Source organism: Berghia stephanieae, chromosome 1 (assembly GCF_034508935.2).
Source record: "Berghia stephanieae isolate SIO BIC M18660-M18661 chromosome 1, UCSD_Bste_1.3, whole genome shotgun sequence".
In the NCBI taxonomy this organism is placed as follows: Eukaryota; Metazoa; Mollusca; class Gastropoda; order Nudibranchia; family Aeolidiidae; genus Berghia; species Berghia stephanieae.
In genome coordinates, this window is record NC_088360.1 from 142,225,542 (window position 1) to 142,248,356 (window position 22,815).

The 22,815-nt window shown below is 35.6% G+C and overlaps 2 protein-coding genes and 1 long non-coding RNA gene across 5 annotated transcripts in view; 2 read left to right on the top strand and 1 right to left on the bottom strand.

Annotated features, from left to right (window-relative positions):
* Positions 1-11,412, bottom strand: part of LOC144963506 (uncharacterized) — a 37,651-nt gene extending 26,239 nt beyond the window's left edge. The window contains exons 1-8 of the mRNA XM_078897581.1: positions 11,197-11,412; positions 7,557-7,597; positions 4,582-4,659; positions 3,507-3,576; positions 2,807-2,944; positions 2,038-2,128; positions 1,649-1,743; positions 463-525 (exon numbers count right to left, since the gene is read on the bottom strand). Coding sequence (XP_078753707.1) covers positions 463-525; positions 1,649-1,743; positions 2,038-2,128; positions 2,807-2,944; positions 3,507-3,576; positions 4,582-4,659; positions 7,557-7,597; positions 11,197-11,271 — 651 coding nt within the window. The 5' untranslated portion in view covers positions 11,272-11,412. The remainder of the gene's footprint in view (positions 1-462; positions 526-1,648; positions 1,744-2,037; positions 2,129-2,806; positions 2,945-3,506; positions 3,577-4,581; positions 4,660-7,556; positions 7,598-11,196) is intronic.
* The window catches only part of LOC144963395 (uncharacterized), a 142,922-nt gene that overhangs the window by 105,237 nt on the left and 14,870 nt on the right, over positions 1-22,815 (top strand). The window lies entirely within an intron of this gene.
* Positions 11,427-22,815, top strand: part of LOC144963394 (ribonuclease Oy-like) — a 23,200-nt gene continuing 11,811 nt past the window's right edge. The window contains exons 1-5 of one of the 3 annotated variants that reach the window (XM_078897371.1): positions 11,953-11,992; positions 12,245-12,954; positions 17,149-17,212; positions 18,110-18,221; positions 21,864-21,919. In XM_078897371.1, the coding sequence (XP_078753497.1) occupies positions 17,166-17,212; positions 18,110-18,221; positions 21,864-21,919 (215 nt within the window). In that variant the 5' untranslated portion in view covers positions 11,953-11,992; positions 12,245-12,954; positions 17,149-17,165. Of the gene's footprint in view, positions 11,993-12,244; positions 12,955-17,148; positions 17,213-18,109; positions 18,222-21,863; positions 21,920-22,815 lie in introns of all 3 variants that reach the window. The other 2 variants (XM_078897369.1, XM_078897370.1) reach the window with 2 other exon arrangements.

Below are 22,815 nucleotides of genomic sequence, written 5' to 3' on the forward strand. Positions count from 1 at the left end.
ATAATTTAACGAAGGATGTGTGAAAATACCCAGGGAAGTGTTCAGACACGCCTTTTATAAAAAGTGTCGCTTTGTCTTGGCAATATATACATCGTTAATATAAACGGTCCCCATGAGCTATGCGTAGCGCTGTGGAACACTCCTAATTATTTTACGGTCATTCGACTACGATTTGTGAATTCTTTCTTTTTTTTATTTCTTTCCTTTTTTAAATATTTGAATTTGACAAATTGACTGATTTCAGTTAATTGACTGAGAATTTACAGGTCTAATCGTTTTAAGAAACTGTATTTAAACTTCTAATAGAAAAAATCAGCTTGGGGAAGAGAGAGCATACATGCTTTCTGTCTGACCATATGATTTGCGCTTTCTCACCATCAATAAGTTTGCATTTCATCCATTCTAAGTGGCAGATCTGTATGGATAAATTATTGTATAAGAAACCTAACATTAAGGACTTACCAAATAATCTTGGTATTCTTTACCATACCAGGCCATCCAGCGTTTAAATTCTCTCTCCATTCCCTGCAAAAATGATTTTAAAAATGAATGGCTAATACAAATTAGAAAATTGACATCAGATATAATGTAGAAAAAAAAAAGAAAAAAAAACAACAAAAACTACCCCAATGAAACACATCCTCCATTTTCAAATAAGAAATATATTCATTAGGTTAGAAAAAAATATCACCCTGGACTCTTATTATAATCACATTGTATAAAAGGTCTTGCTGTGGAAATGTTTTGCATCTTAAGTGACTGTTGCGGCATATACTAATAACAACAACAGTAATAATAATAATTTTATTATTATACAATCTGTATTGTCCAGAAATGGCAATTTATGTTATGTTCCCCTGCATTTCTAAATCAATTACATGGACAAAGACATTCTCTCTCTCTCACATACATATACACACAAGATAGGCATATACCCATATAGGCAAATACTAGCTATAAACTCTCATTGTACCTAAATGTTTGTTTTGTTTGTTTTTAAGGGTTTTACGGCGCTTGCAACACATTTAGACCATATCAGCGGCAGTAAAAAGGAAGAAACTGGGAAAGTAAAAAGTTCTGGAATTACAATTAAAGCACCCAAGAAAAGGTAAGACAAAGGGGACTTGGTTCAAATAGGAAACAGATGTAGAATCCAAGAGCACATCATCAAAGTCCTTTGTTTGAGATCACCTAAAAGTCTCATCCAGACACAAGCACAGCTCCCCACTAAGAGGAATACACTCAAATGTTTACAAATTATATATCATTTGTAATCAAAACATAATACAGTGCACAGCAGAGAGATGATTTACAAGACAAAAATTATCACTTCCCAAAACTAACCATACATTTGACTGTTTACCCTCCCAGTCAGGGCCAGGACAAAACCAAGTAATCTCATTCCAAGACAAAGAAAGAAAGCATATTGGAAAACAAATATAGGGGGATAGAAGACACAGCAAGGGCCCCTTTGCCCACCATGGAAGGTCAGGCACCCCACCCGGGTACATAAATGGGAATTGGTATAATAATAATAATAATAATAAGCTTGCCTCTCATCTCCATGAGGGAAATGCATATCCATTAGAACCAGTTGAATAATTATGAGAGGGGGTAAAAAAAATCGAAACTAAAATCAACTCCTTACCACAGCATACTTGGCTGGCCAATCTGCTTTCTCAACCCCATAGCAAAACTTGCATTTTGTAGCTGCTGCAACTTGAAGAACCACTTGACCAACGCCTTGAGTAAACCACAGAATGAGTAAAAAAATATGTTCTTTTTATATCATAACATGATGGAATTACATCAGAGAATTTATTAAAAATGAAATAGAATGTTACATTTTATGAATAAAAAATATGATACATAAAGGAAACAGGAACATTCAAATATGAATAGAAAGCTATACTAATGGTAACCAGGCACAATTAAAAATAACAAAGAAGAGACCTTAACATCACCTTTACACCATGTAAATAGTAAAATGCACAAACTTTACTCATTTTACGATAATACAAGACAAACCATACTCACCACTGCCAAGATCAATAAAATAGTCGGATTCCGTAAATTCCACAGACTTTACCATTTGCTCAACCAACTCAAATGACGTTTCTCCATAAACCTATGGATACAATCAAAAACAATTATTCACCACATTAAAAAAAAAAAAAACAAAAAAAAAAACAACCCAAAAAGACTTGATCTTTGAAAAAAAAAAAATATGTTGATATTGACGATAAAAGTATGTGCTAAGTGAACCAAAACAATTAACTTCCAAGTGCCCTTACTTAAAGTAAAAACAAACAATTATTGACATCATCATAAAGAGAATTTTTATATAGCGCAATATCCACTTGAAATCCCAAAGCGCTTTACAAGGGGCCACAGGCCAACAGCAACATGTAGGATGGGACATGATGCCTGTTAGACGAAATTACATTTTTTCTCTCCGGTCTGAACAACGCAGTTAACGGCCTGGTACTCATTTTACACCTGAGTACAGTGAGAGAATGTGAGTAAAAGGCTTTTCCAAGGACTCAACTGTGCGCCGAGCGAGGCTCGAACCCAGGCTATTCCGACCCTAAAGTGAGTGTCATACCACAAGACCACATAGCCGCTTGAGAAGGCATGACAAATTAACCTAAAGAAGTATGCAAACAAAAAGTAAACACGTTTCTCAAAATTCTATGCACTCAAATCTCATAGAGAACATGCAATCAAGCATTTTAACAAGCTCCATAAATGTTCTTTAATGAGTGTGACCAAACAAACGACAATGACATGCCAAATCATTTCATACCTCTGGTGAAAATGGCTCGTAGTGATTCAATTTTTCTGGATCTTTCACAGAATGATTGTAACACATCTGTAAAACATGTTTCAGCTGTTTCATGGAAGCACGTGAGCTGATTGCCCGCTGACGTGGAGAGCCCTTTATCTGTAAAACAACAAAAATGAGAAATCATGCCACACATTCAATTATAGGTTTTTTTATCATTTATTTCTCTATGAAAAAAAGTACACGTTGGCTATTTTATTTCTTCTCTCAATAGTATCTTGCATTGTGTAAATAAGAACTTAATTCAGAACAAGAGGTATTGTTGCCCGCAATGTAAATGTAAAGTACTTTTTTAAATCAACCAAATTCATCGTCATAATGTAACAGAATGAAAAATTATGACTCCAGAGAATCAAATAAGATTCTATTTTTCCTTTTCTGCTTTTGATTTGAAAAATCAAGCCTCTTCCAATATTTTTCTAAAACAAAAACCTTTCATTTGTTCCTCTAAGCACTCCTTTATACAGCATCCAATTTCCATTTAATTTCTGTTACTTTGATACCACAGATGCTTCATTGAGTAAAATTGCATAAATAAATTTTAAAACAAATCTTTGTGAAAATTTATACAAGTAAGCCCAAAATAATAAACATAAAAAGAGTACCAGTGGTTTAACCAGTTAATAAAAGTAAAAAGAATTGAATAAAGAATGGAACATACCAGCTGCCTGATGTTGTCAATGGCTTTATTATATCTATCTACCAGACCTTTCGTCTCCTCATAATCATAACTGTGAACAAAAAAATAAAGATAAGATAAGGCTGAAAGTGAAAATAATGCTCATATCTTTACAACCAATTGGTTGACTGAAAACAAAGCTAACTAACAAACTATTTACATTCCACCAAATTGATGCATATCTGACTCCCATGCATATTGAGCATGCATAGAGACCACACATTGCTTCAATTAAAAAAACCCATTTAATTCTGAGATCGATTATTTGTTTGTTTGTTTGTTTGTTGCTTTAGGTCGCTTCCAACACAATTGAGGTTATATGAGAGACCGCTGAAACAAAAAAACAAGCAATCTAACAAAAATAGTACAAATGTAAATCAAAATCATAACCTAAAGATATCATAAGCTAAATTATAAATAACCAAGAACAAACAGGCAGAAGATTTACAGAAAAAAAAATATCCCCTGTCAAAAATACAATCACAAACCAAAGAAGCAGGATAGGCTAGTAAAGAGAAGAAGAAACGACACCACTATCGGATCGTACACCCATGCGAACATCATAGGTATATGATTCAAGGGTGATGCTCCCATCCAACCACCCGCTGAGATGGATTCAAAAACACATATTTGTCAACCTGTTTTACCAAGAAATCTACACTACAAGGATGACAATAATAATAATAATAATAATAATAATAATAATAATAATAATAATAATAATAATAATAATAATAATAATAATATATGCCAGCAAACAAAGCCATGAAAACATACTTCACACAATCAGGTCAAAACAAATATCAAGGCAGATCAACAACAAACATTTACACATTTATTAAACCGAGGTTTGAAGCGCCTCGAGAACCACAAGAGCTACAGTTAGAAGAAGATCTTGCAGACCTTCAGACCCTCGCAAAGAATTAGAAAAGTGATGTGAATCTTGAGTCAAGCCTGTTTATAAAGTATCACAAGACACTGATTCATTGACAAAAAAATATCTTATTTGTGAAAATAGATGTAAGAATATTCCATTAAAAAATCTATAAATACTTACTCAGCTATATTTTCTCCATCAATTAGAATTCGAGTTTCCAGGGGAACTTTTAGGTCAGGAAAATCTTCACAAACAAGTCTGTAGTATAGAAAAGCAAATAAACCAATATAGAACAACAAACAAAATAAACAGTTATATAAAATATTTCCAGGGATTAACTATGCTAAATACACCTGTCAATGTTTCATTTATTCCCAGCAGCGGGACATATGCAGGGTTACCAATTCAGGAGGCAAACATTCAATGAACTTTTATACAAACACACAACCGACCCCTTTCTGAATCCGGAACTCCAGTAAAAAGACATTATATACGTACCTTTTTCTATGTAGCAGCCGATTGGAAAATATATGGAGGGTTTATAACATACTGAATTCTGTAAATATACGGAAAATAGGCAACTTTGCAAATGGTACCATCTTCCCATTTCATGCAGCATCAATTGCTTCTTAGATGTCCTTTTTTAAACTAATATATAGTACCGACTCTGCCTGTAACTATGTACTCAATTGCACTTGTGTTGATCGGGATTTTGTCATTAAAGTACCCCACCCAAGGACACAATGTTGGAACCAGAATTTTCCACAATATCTGCTGCCAACTCATCAAGTGACAAGATGAGACTCCCTACCACTGAGCCACCAAGGAAGAAAACAATACAATATCTCTGACCAACAGCCAAGCATTAGCAAAAGATTAAAATATACTTTATCCATGTTGATTAACTCTTTCAGTGCCGAGGCTATATTTGCATTTCCGTCACAAAATGGCTGACTCCTGATTGAGGCAGCATGAGAACGACAAGCTAAGTCAAGGCAGCAGCTTCTTATGGTTCACACTATTATGTTATGACGATCGACCCAATCAGCAAAGTCCGGTCCGCATTCGTGCACCGTCGCGAACCCGCCCGGTAGCATCGTCACAACACACCTTTCGACTAGATGCTCTGCCGTTTCGGGTTCTTGCCCACAGCGTGGACATAAAGGACAGGAAGTTAGACCCCACTGATGTAACGCACCGGCCGTTAGGCAGCTCCTCGACCGAAGCCGATTCGCAGCTACCCAGTGTCTCCTCTTACTGGTATCAAAGCCTGGCAACTTCTCACCAAGCTTAGAGGAGTGTAGGTCCCCGCCCCCACGAGGGATTGAATTCGTCCAAACCGACTTCCATCTCGTATGTGCAGCTCTGTCCGTAGTCAGGGATTCTGCGTACAAGGGTTGCCGGGACTTATTTCGGCTCGAAACGGGGCACCGTTCATTATGCGCATGAGAGGGGTATCCCCATTCCCTCTCTCTTTGATCTTACTCAGCCAGTTTCCCGTAATGGTCTCCCTCCGGACATCGGGGGGCTGGATCGCTGCCATCACCGGGCCCCATTCTCTAGGGGTTGTTGCTAGCGTTCCCGACACTATGTGCATCGACTTGCGAAGTTTTACATCCACCTTCTCAACGTTTCTGCTTCTACCCCACACTGGAGCGCAATACTCCGCGTGGAATAGCATAGTGCCAGGGCGGATGTTCTCAGGAGCGCTTGGCTAGCGCCCCAAGTCGATCCCGCCAGCTTCCTCAGAAGACTATTCCGCTTCTCTATCTTCCGGGCAACCCCTTCGAGATGAACCCGATAGGTAAGGCTGCGATCCAGCGTCACCCCTAGGTATTTTGGACGCGGCTCATATGGGAGTGGCTGGTCCCCGACTAGGACATTCAGTTTACGGGTGTGCCAACCACTGCATAAGTGAAATGCAGTGGCCACGGTTTTTGAAGTGTTCATCTTCAGGTACCACTTGTCAAAGTAGGATTTGAGTCTGGTGACGTCCTCGCTGAGTACGCTCTCGAGACGGGTCCACACTTTACTCTGAGTAACGAGTGCCCAGTCGTCTGCGTATCCCAGCCTCAGGGAGGAAGTGTTCGGCATATCGCTAATTAAACGTTAAACAACATTGGCGCAAGTACCGACCCCTGAGGGACCCCATTCTTCAATTTCCTAACTTTGCTCGTGGCGTCTCCCAGCGCGACGTGGAATTGCCTTTCCCCTAAGATCGAAGAGAACAACTTCAAGGTCTTTTTGCACCTTATGATTTTTGCAAGTTTGAGCATTAACCCGTCGCACCAGACCGTATCGTACGCCGCTGATAGGTCTATAAACACAGCGCCTGTTTGCTGTTTTCTCTCGAACCCGTGCTCAATATGCTCTGTAAGGGCAATGACCTGCTCCGTGGTGCACCTCCCTTCCCTGAAGCCTGCCTGCTCAGGTGGCAGGGCAGCGTCTAGGACCGGCCCCCATCGGTTTAATAGAACACGCTCCAACAGTTTGTAAAGACAGCTCAGCAGCGATATGGGTCTGTAACTGTCTGCCTCCTTCGCCGGCTTCCCTGGCTTCAGGATGGCAACTATCTTCGCATGCTTCCACACTTGTGGAAGCTTTCCGTTTGCAAGGATGTCAGACATTGCCTCTGCTAGCCAGGCCCGTGCCCTGGGGCCCAGATGCGTCACCATATCGGGATATACACCATCTATCCCAGCTCTGAGAAAGAATTCTCATGATCAGTAAATTCCAAACCACCTTGCAGTCCTAAGGAAAATATAAATTCAATGCTAAACGATGCCCGAGAGAGTTGACATCGTAATTGTGAGGAGTGATGAGATAATTATAATACAGGGAGAGTGTAGGGTGTCACATTTACATAACATATGAAAGAAAAAAAAAAAACAACCCCCCCCCCACCAATAAAACCCAATGTAATACAAGTATTTAGGAAGACAAAGAATGACATGTGTCATAAATGATAATTCTCAACAATAAGTGGGTGTCAGATGAACGGATGACAGTTGGATTTCTTGAAGAGAGCTGGCTGTTAGAGAAAATTGAAAAGACAATATCCTCAATGTCCGTAACTGTAACAGTATATTATACTAATACCCGACGCTTGATTGAATTCAACAACAAAAAATGTTTGGATCATGATCATTGCTCACCTAATTGTTTCCAAAACTTCTTCTGGACCTTCTTTTCCTTCCTGAAACAAAAGAATACATAAAGTTGTAGTAAAAAAAATACCTCATACTTGAAAAAGACAGAAAGAAAGCTCTTAATTCACTTGGAAATAGTAAATTATGAGCTATTGTGAGGCATTGCTCAGTCGCATTCATTATCTTTCTCTAATGGTCAAAATAGGTAGGTTTGCAGTTAGAAACAGGGAAAAATTATGATTATGATGTGAAATAAATTCAGATGTTAAATAATGATTAATGTACACAATGAATATGAAAATTATTCTTCTGAATTTGCAACACATCACAAACCTGCCAACTTTTTCAAATTGAAATCAGGGACATCGGAAATTCCATTCCAAAAAGTCACCCCAATTGACGCTGACAGCAGATGTATGTTTTTTAAAAATTCAACTACTGCATGTCTCAGTAGAAAATAGGAACAATTTAAAAAATATATGAGTTTGCCTATACTACTGGTTAATTGAATCTGAGGTTGGCTCTGAGCTTAGAAGGTTCGATAAGAGGTACTTTACTTAAGTTAATGAAGGCACAAATAAAAAAATAAAAAATGAAAGGGGGGGGGGTTGTCTCTGTTAGCTGAAAGCAAGGTGTTCGTTGAGCATGTTCACCCTCCTTACATCCAGTACCACTAAAAGCAATCACAAGAGAGAGAGAGAGAGAAGAGAGAGAGAGAGAGAGAGAGAGAGAGAGAGAGAGAGAGAGAGAGAGAGAGAGAGAGAGAGAGAGAGAGAGAGAAAAGAGAGAGAGATAGAAGATGATGATATCAACTCCCGTATACAGATTTCCAACACGATTCCCATATCTCAAGCCCATCCAGTCTAAATTCTAAATACATGACATGTATGTTCACCCTCCTTACGTCCAGTACCACTAAAGGTAAAAGCAGTCACGAGAGAGATGATGATGATTGGGCTGGGTGAGAATATCGAGATGGGGTATCGGCCAGGCTAACACTACCTGTTGGTTAATACTTAATACAGGGGTCAGAACAGCGTGGAGGGGCAGCGTCTAGGCTAACCCTACCTATTGGTTAATACTGGGGTGAGAATAGCGAGAAGGCGCCACTTACCTCTATTCTCACTCAGGATGAGAATAGCCACTCCCTTATTTAACAACAAAAACAATACAAAAGGGAAAAATTCTAAATGCATCTGCCAGTCTACTTTAGCAAATTTTCTTTGTCTCAAGTTAAGGCAAAAACATTTCAAATTTGGCCAGATTCGATTGAGTGATCGAGTGGGACATCCCCAGCTCTACCATATAGACTTAGACGTCTAGTATAGTCTCCAACTCCACTCCAGTCTAGATAGTAATGGATTTTTCCTTAATTGGCACCATTTAAAGGGAAGGGGCCTAAAAGGAAATTGAAAGACGAAAATAATGATACCAAAATACAGTAGACTCCAGATAAGACGATGCCCAGGGGAACAGTGGAAAAAATCGACTTAACTGGATTGTCAAATTGAGCAAAAATGCATGTGAACAAGACAAGTCAATCTAGAATAAGTAAGGCCCTTCACGTCGTGCTTTTCGCTGACGTTGCTTGGTCGTGTTGAATTGACCATAGAAGTAGAGATCCTGGTAGTGGTCATCAGAGGCTCTTTCTTATCCCCAATAGCCCCAAAGAGGAATCAGAATACATGAAAAGCTGAATTTGAGATCAAAAAGCGGAATCAACTTACTGTTATTGACTATGACATGCTTTGCAACAGAAAATGTAATAGACAATCCAAAAGTACTCAAATGATAAAATATAATATGTGTAAAAATGTGCAGGTTGTGTAAAGACTAAAAAGGGGGGTCAAATAATAATAGAGGACACACAGGTTCTGGCAGTCTCAGAGCAAAGCATTGAATGGATGGATTTTACCTTGTCAGGACCCCCCCCCCCCCCCCCATTCAACACACACCACGTGCCAGCACACATACACACAGTGCTAAAATTAAATTGGGGAAAAAAGCTGACCATAAGCAATAATATTACAGATTGGAGCCAACATATAATATTAATATTACCTAGGTCATTGACCTCATATATTGGCGTCAACATAATAATAATAATACTTCTGTCAATCCCCCTCCCAAAATATAATAATATCCCACATCAGCCGAACACACTTTGAAGGGACTAATCAGACACACAAAATGTGTGTTGATTGATCATAGTAATAGGAGATGCTGACGAAATAAGTCATTGCTCACCTTTTTTTTTATTAGAGATTAAAAAAAAATTTTTTTCCTTGATTGGAAAGGTGAAAAGCGGAATTTTTGGCTTGAATGTGGAATGTATACCAATTAAGTGAAATTATTCCGCGAAAAGCGGAAGGGTAGGAGCCTCTAGGTCAAGGCCATGCTTCTTGTAAATTGTCGAGACAGAAATGGCTGGTATGCCAATTTCTTCTGCAATGATTTTCTGTCGCATGCCAGACTTGTCAAATGCATCGATCAGCTGAATCTTCCTTTTCCGCGATAGGTTTGCCATAGTAGTTGTAGACTTGACTTGAATTCTTGATAAAATTGATACTAATTAAGAGGGCCATTACATGGGATTAGAATTAGAACAAAAAAAATAATCTTGAACTTGAACTTGCGACAATGTAAAATTTGAGATGGAGAAATCAAAGTTACTCGATACTGCTTATGTACATTGAACACAGACGTCAGGCAAAGTACCTACATCACATCGATGTGCGCCAATCGTTCGCGGATATTCTTAACAACAGAAAATTCTTATTGGTAGCTTTTTTAACCAATGGAGATACTTGTTTATTTGTGATTTTATTGTCGTCATGAGTGATGAGAACATAGACTTAAGCGACATCTACTATGTGGCGTTTTTTTTTATTTTTTTAAAACTAATGTTATATAGAAAGAAGGGGGAGGGACCAAGAAAAAAAATCGACTTGGGTAAAAATTGACTTAGGCAACGTCGACGCATCCAGAGTGCACTGTACTGTATCGGTATCTGCGATATTCCTCTTTATAACGAAGTTATGCATCTTTAATTGAACCCCCCAAAACGCGAACGGCAATTTCCAGTCACAACTTTCCTACGGGACAGGCGAGTTGGGTCACAATTTGACTGCCACTGCTGTTGCTCACTAAACTAAACTGCCTAAAGTGAGATTGAGATGGCCCTGGCTGGTACAGGAGGAGAAATAAGGCCCATATACCGCGTATTCTCCTTGGTACTTAGCAAAGAGCCCCATTAATCATTCATCTGTGTCTCTATCCATTTGTTGATTTTGAATTTTATCTTATAATTATCTCTGAATAAAGAATGCATGAACCCTCTGCCACTGGCCCTGGTTTGGCTGGTAGTCTAGACTTAGACGTCTCGACCTAGCCTAGACTAGGCCCTAGTTTTTGTTAAAATTATTCAGTGCATATTTAAGAAGACCTGTCTAATGTTAATTAATAATGGACAGTACAAACGGATTTAAATGCTTTTTACTTAAAAGTGCATTTGGCGGCCTTCTAAAATTGTGAATAAAGGACAATGACAAAAGAATCTAGGTCTTGGTTTTATGACAAAAGATGAATTGGATTGGTGTACATGACATGCGTTCCGAGACTGTATGTGCTAATGTTTTTTACTTACCGATGTCGCAACGGGCCATTTCAATACTAGAGGATCGGCCCCAACGGGGCTATTCAACTTCAATTTTTGTGCCATCGTCCACAATCAAGTGAACCACACCCCTGAAATGGTCAAATTCTGAAATAAAATTTCACAACTTGACCATTTCAACCATCTCTCAATGACCCACATTCAGCGTCAAAGGTCTCGTTGAAACTCGTTTCTTTCCGTGCTCTCATACGATATTCCACGCACTAGCCAAATCTAAGAAATACCGAAGTACTTGTAGCTGGATAGCTAAACAAAACTATTAACAAAAAACAACACTCATCCATTTCTTAGGTTAAATCACATAGAAATAGTTATGGAATTTTATTGGGTTAAACTTTACTATAAAATGCGCAAAAAGGAACAGTAATATAATAATTATAATTGGCTCCAACAGTTTTGCTGCCTACAACCTACTCTTCATCAGTCCTACTGTCCTTATCAACGTCATTCTCGCCAATTGGAATTTCAGTTCTATTTATAAACAAATGTTTACAGTTTCTATTTCACTTGCTAGATGAATAGATAAAAGTAAGATCGGACTTTGGGTTTTTTTCTTATTGTGTATGGAAGTAATACACACTTCTCTTTGGAAAACCTACCACATGATCTAGGTTCCTAGGTGTTAGCTCGTTAACAGTTAGCCTACAAATCCACCGATAATAGAAAGTACTCCATCATCAGACGGAGACCTTGTGACTTGACTACTTGACTTGTGTCTTTTTGTTTGTGAGTGTGATTTTTTGGTGTTAATCAGAGTGTCTTTTTTGTGTGTGTGATTTTTTTGGGTGTTAATCAGAATTGTTGCTGTGAATCGAAGACGATTTGGTGCAAGCATGGATACACATAGAATAAATTAAATAAGATATTTATTCCATTTATAATTTAAATCATTCATAGTCATAGTCAGTCATAGTTAATTTTAATGGCTGTCATTATTCCCAGACGCCTGTCTGGGGATAATAAAAATTCGTTATCCCCAGACAGGTGTCTGGGGATAACCAATTTTTGTTATCCCCAGACACCTGTCTGAGGATACTATCCCCAGACGCATTTAGCAAGTGGGCAGAAACATTTTATGCAAAATGCCAAACTAGGCGTGAAAAATACCAAATATTCTGGAAAAAATACTAGTGGTTGTGTCCCAAAACAGTTAATATATCAAGTGATATTTAACACAAGATGAAAGTAAATAGTGATCAAATGTCAAATCCAGCTCTTTAAAAAAAAATATTTTAAAGCAAATGGATCAATGAAATTTCTTTTGTTACTTTGATCTGAAAACGTCAAACTGGCAATTCGACTTTTTATTTTCAACCAGGAAGAAAGTTGTTAATCATCAAATCTGTTCATAGTCCACCAACCATTTAAATTTTCATTACCAACCTACCTGTTAACTTTATTGATCATCTCTTGTTTCTATAATTTGCTCATTCTGGCCACAATTTTGGGGACGACGGGAATAATTTTTATGTCGCGGACGAATTCCTAGGCCATGGTGTTGTCCGCCCCAAAACCCAAAACCCACACCTGTTATTTTCCTGTCTGCTTCGCACAAGACAATACAATTTAGTATCACACGTCCACAAAACTAGATCCAACAACATATTTTTATTCGAATCAGAGATGAAAATAACTACCAAAACAAGGAAGCAAAAATGGGGGAAATTTGTTTAGCTCATATATGAATTTAAAATATTCCGATAGCGGTATGGATAGGCAGCTCAGTGGGTAAGGCCACCTTTCATTTTACTCCTTTTAGCTGCACAGATTCGACCCAGACGCGACCGCGCCCCCCCCCCCCCCCCCCCCCCCCCCCCCCCCCCACTCATTTTTTTTTTTTTTTTTTTTTCCCTTTTCTTTCTTTCTTCCCAATTGATTTTCATTGTTTTCACTTTTGTTCCGAGTTCCGAGCAAGAGGTTTTTTTTAATCAGTTGAATTTTTTATTTCTCCGATAATATTATTTCATTATTTAATTTGCTCTAGATCTATTATTGTTTTTTTTTGTTTTGGTCAATGATAATAATAATAATAATAATAATAATAATAATAATAATAATAATAATAATAATAATAATAATAATTGTAATATTTGTTATTATTATTACTATTACCATCATAATCATTATTATATTATTATCAATAATAGTATTATTTTTATTATTAATACTCTTATTATCATACTATTATTATTATTATTATTATTATTATTATTATTATTATTATTATTATTATTATAATTATTATTATTATTATTATTATTATTATTATTATTATTATTATTATTATTATTATTGTTAACACTATTCCCTGCTCCGAGGGAAATCTCTCTTTTTCTTTTTTCTTTTTCTATTTTGACCTAAACCTTAGAGTTTTTTGTTTGCTAAACCTTATGTAAATGTTCCGTTTCAGAGCATGAATTTCTTAAATTGTTTTTATTCTTAAGACAATTATTGTTTTTACTATCTGACCATTTGGTCGCTCTCTGAATATTTCTGTTTGTTTGCTTTTTAATTATTTATTCTTTTTAGACACTATATGAGATCGGAGTGGGGGCGAATATATTTGCTAGAAATTAGAAAAAAAAAACAAAGAGAGAGAGAGAGAGAGAGAGAGAGAGAGAGAGAGAGAGAGAGAGAGAGAGAGAGAGAGAGTTTAATAATAAAAAAAAAGAGGTGGGGGGAGGATGGATGGGACATTTATCCCTTTCAACGTTCTGTAAAAAGAAGACGGAATTTTAAAAAAAAAAAAAAAAAAAAAAAAAGTAACGTTAACAGGATTCGACCCCACAACGTCGATTATGGTCAAACTTCCAGGGCAGACGACTAAACCATTCGGCCATGACACCCACTTCGAAGTTGACGCATATTGTGTATATGTAGGAACAACTGATTTTAATGTTGGTTAATTTTATGTTTTTATAGATATTTTATTAACTTTCCTTATTTCTATGTGCATCTGGAAACTTGCCATATTCTGGAATGTGGATAATTGTTTAAAAGAGCGGAGTTTCAAATATGCGTCTGGGGATAATAAAAATTTGTTATCCCCAGACAGGTGTCTGGGGATAACAAATTTTTATTATCCCCAGACAGGTGTCTGGGGATAATCACAGCGAATTTTAATAGTCAGATTTACATATATATGAAGGCCACAGGGGAAAATCGATCAAAGTCCGAAAGACACTTACTGACTACTGTTCTAATATCACAATAATTCGGTATTAAAATCAACCAAGATCTTGTTTTTTATATGCATATGACTTGTCAAAATATATACATTTAGTAATTCACATTCAGTTCCATTCATATTATCATGTGGCGTTTTTCAATGGGTTTCCAAACTTTAATTTTGATTTTCTCAAAAGCTGAAAAATGTGACTTTGATCGTTTTCCCCCTGTCGTCTTCATATCATATGGATACCTATTACAATGAGATGAGATGAGAGTAGTTGATTGGGTCCACATTATTATTATTATTATTATTATTATTATTATTATTATTATTATTATTATTATTATTATTATTATTATTATTATTATTATTATTATTATTATTATTATTATTATTATCATTATTATTTCTGGGATATTTCACGGGTAACTTAACAGACTGACCAATCAGAGTAAAAATGCATACATTTCGTGCCCTGAAATGCATTGTTTTTATTGAATGGGCCTATATTTTCCATGGACAGGTATCATGTCCTCCCTTATCATATATCAAAAGGATTACGATGAATGTTTATCAACTTGAATTTATTTGACGTTATAATGTTGGTATCGGACTGACATAAAAAAATTCATCTTTTTCAATTTCATATGTAGATGGATCAAACTTTCTGAAGTTAAACCCTCCAGTAACAAAGTTACCACGAGATGTTGTTCTACAACCCACTAGCAATATTTAAAAGATTGTCGAAAATTTGAATCTGCAGTCTTTGAAAAATTGTCGGTAACGGACTGACACCTCTGAATTTTGTTACTCAGAATAACGGTTACCACATAAAATCCAAAGCAAAGCACACATTATGTCATTATGAGCAACACTGAATACCCAGTGTGATTGATCGAACCAATACTCTTCCTTATATGGATGTCATGCTGCATTGGGCATGATGAGTAGCTAAATGGGTGACATCTGATTACCTCAATCCCAACTTTGCTTTTTAAAAAATTAAATAATGAAATCATGATTTGTATAGTTGAAATCTATTCTGTCAAAGTCAAACGGGAACTTATTTTTTCTTGGTTCCTCAAGCTTAGGAATTGTCAATAGGTCATGACCGTCAAGGCAAAATAGAAAATGTATTGGTAGTCAATCTCTTCCTCATCTGCTCTTGACCAGAAAGCGAGTTATAAGATCTGAGAAAGGTCTTCAAAAATTTCATTTGGACCATTTTATCCTTGATTGTTACAATTTTCCTATGCAGATTGTGGGATTTCTCTTAGAAGTACATTCTGAGGTTCTGAGGGAACAAAATAAGTTAAAGCCAATTTTGATTCCTGAATGACATTCACTAACAATCAACAGCCTTTTTTTCAGGAAACTTTTTTGAATTTTCGTCCTTTCTCTTTTTTCATCTCTCACAATTATGAAATCTTTTTCCCTTGGTGCTCGCCAAGATTAATCCTTTTCAATAAAATTAATTACTTCGTCTTGAAAGCCCATTTCTATAATTAAAATATTCTAAAAACCATTGGTTGATGGATGCCCTTAGCAGTACAGGCATCGTTTAATTTTTTTTTTTAAATCTTAGAGGACTGTAGACACTCAAAGTTGAATTCCGTATTTTACTTTCCTTCCCTAAGTCCTGTCTTGTGCTGAAATATGAGGCAGATGTGGATTTAGGCGTGCTTGGTTCACTTTCTTTTGAGTTGTAGATTGATCAACTTTTCTCTTTTTTTTTTCCATTTTGCTTGAAAATTCCCGTTATTTCTTTTAAACGTCCTTTACAATCACTTTCAAGTTTTCTTTGAGACTCCTGCTTTTGTTGCCTATCTTTTTCCTAAACAATGTCTTTCTTGATAATTCCTCTGCTTTTAAACCATGAATAGAGTTGGCATCTTGAACCTGTGAATAAAGAAAATTGAGCCAAATTACATCATAAGCTATGAAAGTCAAATCATGATAAAAAGCAAATAATGTTTTCTTAAAAATAATACAGCGAAACTAAGAAAATAAAACTCATTTCTAACTTGTATCATATTACTTTGTAACAACTAAAATATTGACATTATACACAGCTAAACAGCTTGCTGACCCACTACATTTAAAACCTCAGTGACTAAAAAAAAAGTTTTTCACATTAATTTAGATGTTTGATTTCTTTTTTTTTTTTCTCCCAGGGCTTCTTCCCTTTAACAGAAGACTACTACTGGATCCATTGTCATAAGGATCTAGAACAATAAACAGTGTTTTTCCCTCATTTCAAACATAGCAAAAATCTTCTAGTGACCAAAAGTTTCATGTGCGCTAAAATATTCAACTTACCTTTTGAAAATAGCAGGCTTGATGTTGAAGACCAGTGTTTGAAATTTTATGACCCAAATGTTTATAAAATGGCTGCCTGATCAGTTGAAACACATTGGAGTGGACATTATTCTTGAGACTTCAAATACAACTCTTGTATAATATCTTTGAATAAAAATAAAATTAGTCTGTCTGTTACTGTTGGTCCGTTACCATAAATAATGTCAGTCCGTTACCCAACAATAATACCTTAAATGATAAAATTCTTGAACAATTATATTACAATGCTAAAACCATTCATGTAAGAATAGGAAATCTGAGTGAGCGAGGAGGAAGAAAGGAGAGTGTAAAAAGAGAAAGGTGGAATGTTGCAGGAATAATCTTTTAGTATTTTCTAATCAGATCAAATTGCATTATATATTTTACAGTAACTATAATATGTTCTTCCACAGGTTCCAAAGAATCAATCATGAAATTTGCATCTGTTTGTGTGTTGCTCTGTATTGGCATTTGCGGGTAATTTAAATATATACATAGGTGCTTGAAGTAGTGGAGAATGAACGTATATTGAATGAAAATGAATAAAAGCTAGAAAAAAATGGCACACAGAACCTTACATAGAGCATTCTGATCCAAATATTTCTTTGACAAAGAATTCAGCTTTTAAACGTATCTTTATATATATATATATATATATATATATATATATATATATATATATAATATATATATATATATATATATATATATATCTATATATATATATATATATATATATCTATATATATAATATATATATATACTCTCTCTCTCTCTCTCTCTCTCTCTCTCTCTCTCTCTTATATATATATATATATATATATATATATATATATATATATATATATATATATATATATATATATATATATATATATATTTTTTTTTTTTTTTTTTTTTTTTTTTTTTTTTTTTATTTTTTTTTTTTTTTCTGTTTTGAAGCTGTGAACTCTTATCCAACACTTTGCAAGTAAATTCCTCTGATTTAATATAGTTCTTCAAATTTGATTTTCCTTTTTTTTTTTTTTTAAATAACCAAAAATTGTCCCTTAATTTATACCATTATTGTAAGAAATTCACATTTTGGATACGACCCATTTCTCTTATTTGTTGGTCTTGAATCTTTTTTCATTTCATCTGTGGCATTGATAATTTTACCATTTAATATTTAGATTAATTTATTCCTAAATTTGCAGGAAAGATATTTGGCTATATGGTAAATCTTTCAGTTCGTGCCTCCATTCCTTGGTTATGATTATTTAAAGCAATACTTCACAACTCTTAATAGACTTTATAAAAACAGGTGCATGATTTCACTCTTTTGAATATTTTTCTCAATATAATTTGTTTTAAAATTTGTTTTATTTTTTTTAGATCTTTGACTTCTGGCAAAAGTGTGCTGCAAGTACAGGGTGACCAAGATTGGAGTTATCTGATCTTATCTCAGTTCTGGCCAGCATCTTCTTGCATCTATTTTGAAGAAAAGGTCAGCAGAATTTCATGGGGGGGGGGGGGGGGGGGGGGTAAAAGTGTGATAAAACACAAATGCATATAGTTATTTGGCGCAGAAACCAACTAACTGTCTGTTTGTGTGTGTGTGTGTGTGTGTGTGTGTTTTATGTTTGTCAATCCAAAGACTCATTTAAATGAGGTCAAGAGTTCCTCGTGGATTGTTTATTCAGATAAGTTTTGATGATAAAAATTTGAATTTATCTCCCTTTTGATAAGATTTCAGTAAAAGTCACGTGTATTCGTTATGATTGATAATATAATTGATTTTAGTTGGAGCTATTGAGAAATATGACACAGTGCCCTTGAATCTGAGGTATTGGTGATCTATTGTTCAGGGGCAAGCCTTGTTTTCCCCTCTCACTTCCCCAGATGTCTCTTACAAGATCTTGTCATTTTTCCTAATTAATGGCCATTCCTGGAACATTAGAAAAATATATATTTGTTGAAATGAAAATGCTTCTGAATGACTGTTTGTGAACAGACATATTTATAAAGTTGTTTACTGCACAATCCTCTCTCTCTCTTTTTCTTTTTTTTTCTCTCTTTGTAGTCACATCATCTTTATCAACAGTTTAGAGAGGAATATATATGTCACAAGATTAGCTTTATCCTTCAATGATAATCGTGTAAATCTATCATTTGTGTGTGTGTGTGTATGTGTGTGTGTGTGTGTGTGTGTGACAGGAATGAAAACTGGCCTTGGTTGGTGTAGGTTAGTTGTTTATTTTAAAGGATGAAATTATTGGTCGTTGACAGGCAATGGTCAAGGGGAAGCTAGAAAGATATCTATTCTTTTCTATGTTTTAAGGGTGATGCCGCTTGATCAAGATAAGCTTTTCATTCAATATTTTTGCATTGTATTTGGTCTTTATGAGAAAAAACTTTTAGGCTTTAAAAAAATGTTTAGCAAAGGGTATCTCTGGTATGTGTGTTTGTGTATGTATATGTGTGTGCTCGTGTATGTATGTGTGTGTGTTTGTGTATGTGTGTGTGCTTGTTTGTGTATGTATGTGTGTATGTATCTGGGTGGGGATCCTGACCTCCCATAGCGGGCAGGGAGGTACATACTGTGTCTTCTATCCCCCTATGTCTGTTTTCCAACTTGCTTTCTGTCTTTTCTTGGATTGAGATTACTTAGTTTTGTCCTGGCCCCGGCCGGATACCTTGGCTGGGAGGGAAACAATCAAATGTATAGTTAGTTTTGGGAGATGATATTTTTTTCATTGTAAATCATCTCTCTGTTATGCACTCTATTATGTTTTATTTATGTATTATATATGATTTGTAAACATTTGAGTGTATTCCTCTTAGTGGGGACCTGTGCTTGTGTCTGGATGAGACTTTTAGGTGATCTCAATTTAAGTACATTGATAGTGTGCTCTTGGAATCTACATCTGTTCTCTTTTGAACCAATTCCCCTTTGTCTGCCTTATTCTTGGATGCTTTAATTGTAATTCTAGAACTTTTTACTATCCCATTTTTTCCCTTTTTACTGGCGCTGATATGACCTTAATATGTTGCAAGCGCCGTAAAACCCTCAAAAACAAAACAAACATGTGTATGTATGTATGTATGTGTGTTTGTGTATGTATGTGTATGTATGTGTGTTTGTGTATGTATGTATGTATGTGTGTTTGGTATGTATGTATGTATGTGTGTTTGTGTGTGTATGTATGTATGTATGTATGTATGTATGTATGTATGTATGTATGTGTTTTTGTGTATGTATGCATGTGTGTTTGTGTATGTATGTATGTGTGTTTGTGTATGTATGTTGTATGTATGTATGTGTGTTTGTGTATGTATGTATGTATGGGTGTTTGTGTATGTATGTATGTGTGTTTGTGTATGTATGTATGTGTGTTTGTGTATGTAAGTATGTGTGTTTGTGTATGTATGTGTGTGTGTTTGTGTATGTATATATGTGTGTTTGTGTATGTATGTATGGGTGTTTGTGTATGTATGTATGTGTGTTTGTGTATGTATGTATGTGTGTTTGTGTATGTAAGTATGTGTGTTTGTGTATGTATGTGTGTGTTTGTGTATGTATATATGTGTGTTTGTGTATGTATGTATGTGTGTTTGTGTATGTATGTATGTGTGTTTGTGTATGTATGTATGTGTGTTTGTGTATGTATATGTGTGTGTTTGGGTATGTATGTATGTATGTGTGTGTATGTATGTATGTGTGTTTGTGTATGTATGTATGTGTGTTTGTGTATGTATGTAGTGTGTTTGTGTATGTATGTGTGTGTGTGTTTGTGTATGTATGTATGTGTGTTTGTGTATGTATGTGTGTGTGTTTGTGAATGTATGTGTGTGTGTTTGTGTATGTATGTATGTGTGTTTGTGTATGTATGTGTGTGTGTTTGTGTATGTATGTATGTGTGTTTGTGTATGTATGTATGTATGTGTGTTTGTGTATGTATGTGTGTGTGTTTGTGTATGTATGTATATGTGTTTGTGTATGTATGTTTGTGTGTTTGTGTATGTATGTATGTGTGTTTGTGTATGTATGTGTGCATGTATGTATGTATGTGTGTTTGTGTATGTATGTGTGTATGTATGTATGTATGTATGTATGTATGTATGTATGTATGTGTATGTATGTATGTATTTGTGTTTGTGTATGTATGTATTTGTGTTTGTTTATGTATGTATGTGTGTTTGTGTATGTATGTATGTGTGTTTGTGTATGTGTGTTTGTGTATGTATGTATGTGTGTTTATGTATGTATGTATGTATGTGTGTTTGTGTATGTATGTATGTTTGTTTGTGTATGTATGTATGTGTGTTTGTGTATGTATGTATTTGTGTTTGTGTATGTATGTGTGTGTGTTTGTGTATGTATGTATGTGTGTTGGTGTATGTATGTATGTGTGTTTGTGTATGTATGTATGTATGTATGTATGTATGTATGTATGTGTGTTTGTGTATGTATGTGTGTATGTATGTGTGTTTGTGTATGTATGTATGTGTGTTTGTGCACAAGAAGCCTAGTGCACACCCACAGCCTTTCCACAACATCAGCAAATCTGCTGCTTGTTTTTATAATATACAAATTTGTTTCGGGCTAAATTACTAAATTGAGTCAAGTCCTAAATTTTCAGACCAAAATTTTAGGGGAAAAGTGATATAAATGCTGTTATTTTAATCAAAAATCGATAATTTAAAATGGAAGTACATCACATTTGTCCAAAAACAGAATTTACATTGTGCAATATCACTAAATGGCTATGTGGTCTAGTGGTATGACACTCGCTTTCAGATTGGAAGGTCCTGGGTTCGAGCCTCACTCGGTGCATAGTTGAGTCCTTGGAGAAGGCTCTTTACTCACATTCTCTCACATAAAAAAAAACCCCAAGACGAACCTCCTTTTTGCATCTCTTATTTGCTTATCAAATTAACTATCTTTCAAAAAGTGGCAAATAGAAAGAATTCGAGAGAACTGAGGCGTACTTAAGCCTTTAAATTGCTTGTAAAAATATGCCCGAGGTGCTGTCTTTTACATAGATGATAGGATCACAGTTCCAATCAAAATGTTTCATACTAATTGCCTTTTATATACTATACAGCTGTTTATGGTTTTAATTGAGGACTCTATTTAATATTTCAGAAAGACGAATGTTATATTCCACCAAAAGTCAAAGGCTGGACCATTCATGGTTTGTGGTAAGTATTGATTTTTTTAGATACTCTTGTCATGATATGTAATTTAATTTTGAAATTTGTGATCATGTGGTGATTTATAACTTTGTAGTTGTCACTAGGTGATGATGTGTAAGTTTTCAATTTTTTTTTACCTCATGTGGTATCACCACACAATGATTTATAGTTACACTCTAGCATGGAAATCTCGAGATTTCTGTGTTTCGAGTTTTCCGTGTTGAGTATTTTACAAAGGATATGAGAGAGGTAAATGTGGGCGGTCTTGATAAAAGTCACATTATAATGATTCCTCTCCTTATGAACTCTGTAAAGAGTTGAGTGTGAGACAATTCAATTTCCTTTTATCGGCCATCTTTTACACAACTATGAACAGAGTTTTCACTGGTGTTGCATTTTGTGCGTCTTGTCTTGTTCAATTACAGAAATGGAATGACGATTCCCACTGCTTATGCTTAACAAAATAGCCAGCATATCGCATTGTGGATTATATACTCATACTCAATCACTCCTCACTTAACACCCTCACGCTCTTCCCTCTCACCCATAGCAGGCTAAAGAGAGATGACATTGCTGTCACACAGTATCATCTATGATAATGCTCTCACCCCAACTTACCCACCCCTCGTCGTTTGTATCATTTTAATACGTAACAGTTACCACCTAAGGCAATCACTGCCTTGTTAGTCTCTCGTCCCAATGGTACTGGTCAGTTTGCTGTGGTGCTGGTACTCGAGGTGACATCGTCTAATGCAAGAGGTGGATGGAGTGGTGGATGGTGTGCGTAAGACCCTGGTCAAAGATGCTTCGCGATTTCACTCTAGTTCAGCATGCACACACAGACGCGTGCGCACACACACACACACACGCACATGTATCGGAAATGTCAGTTTTTAATTTTT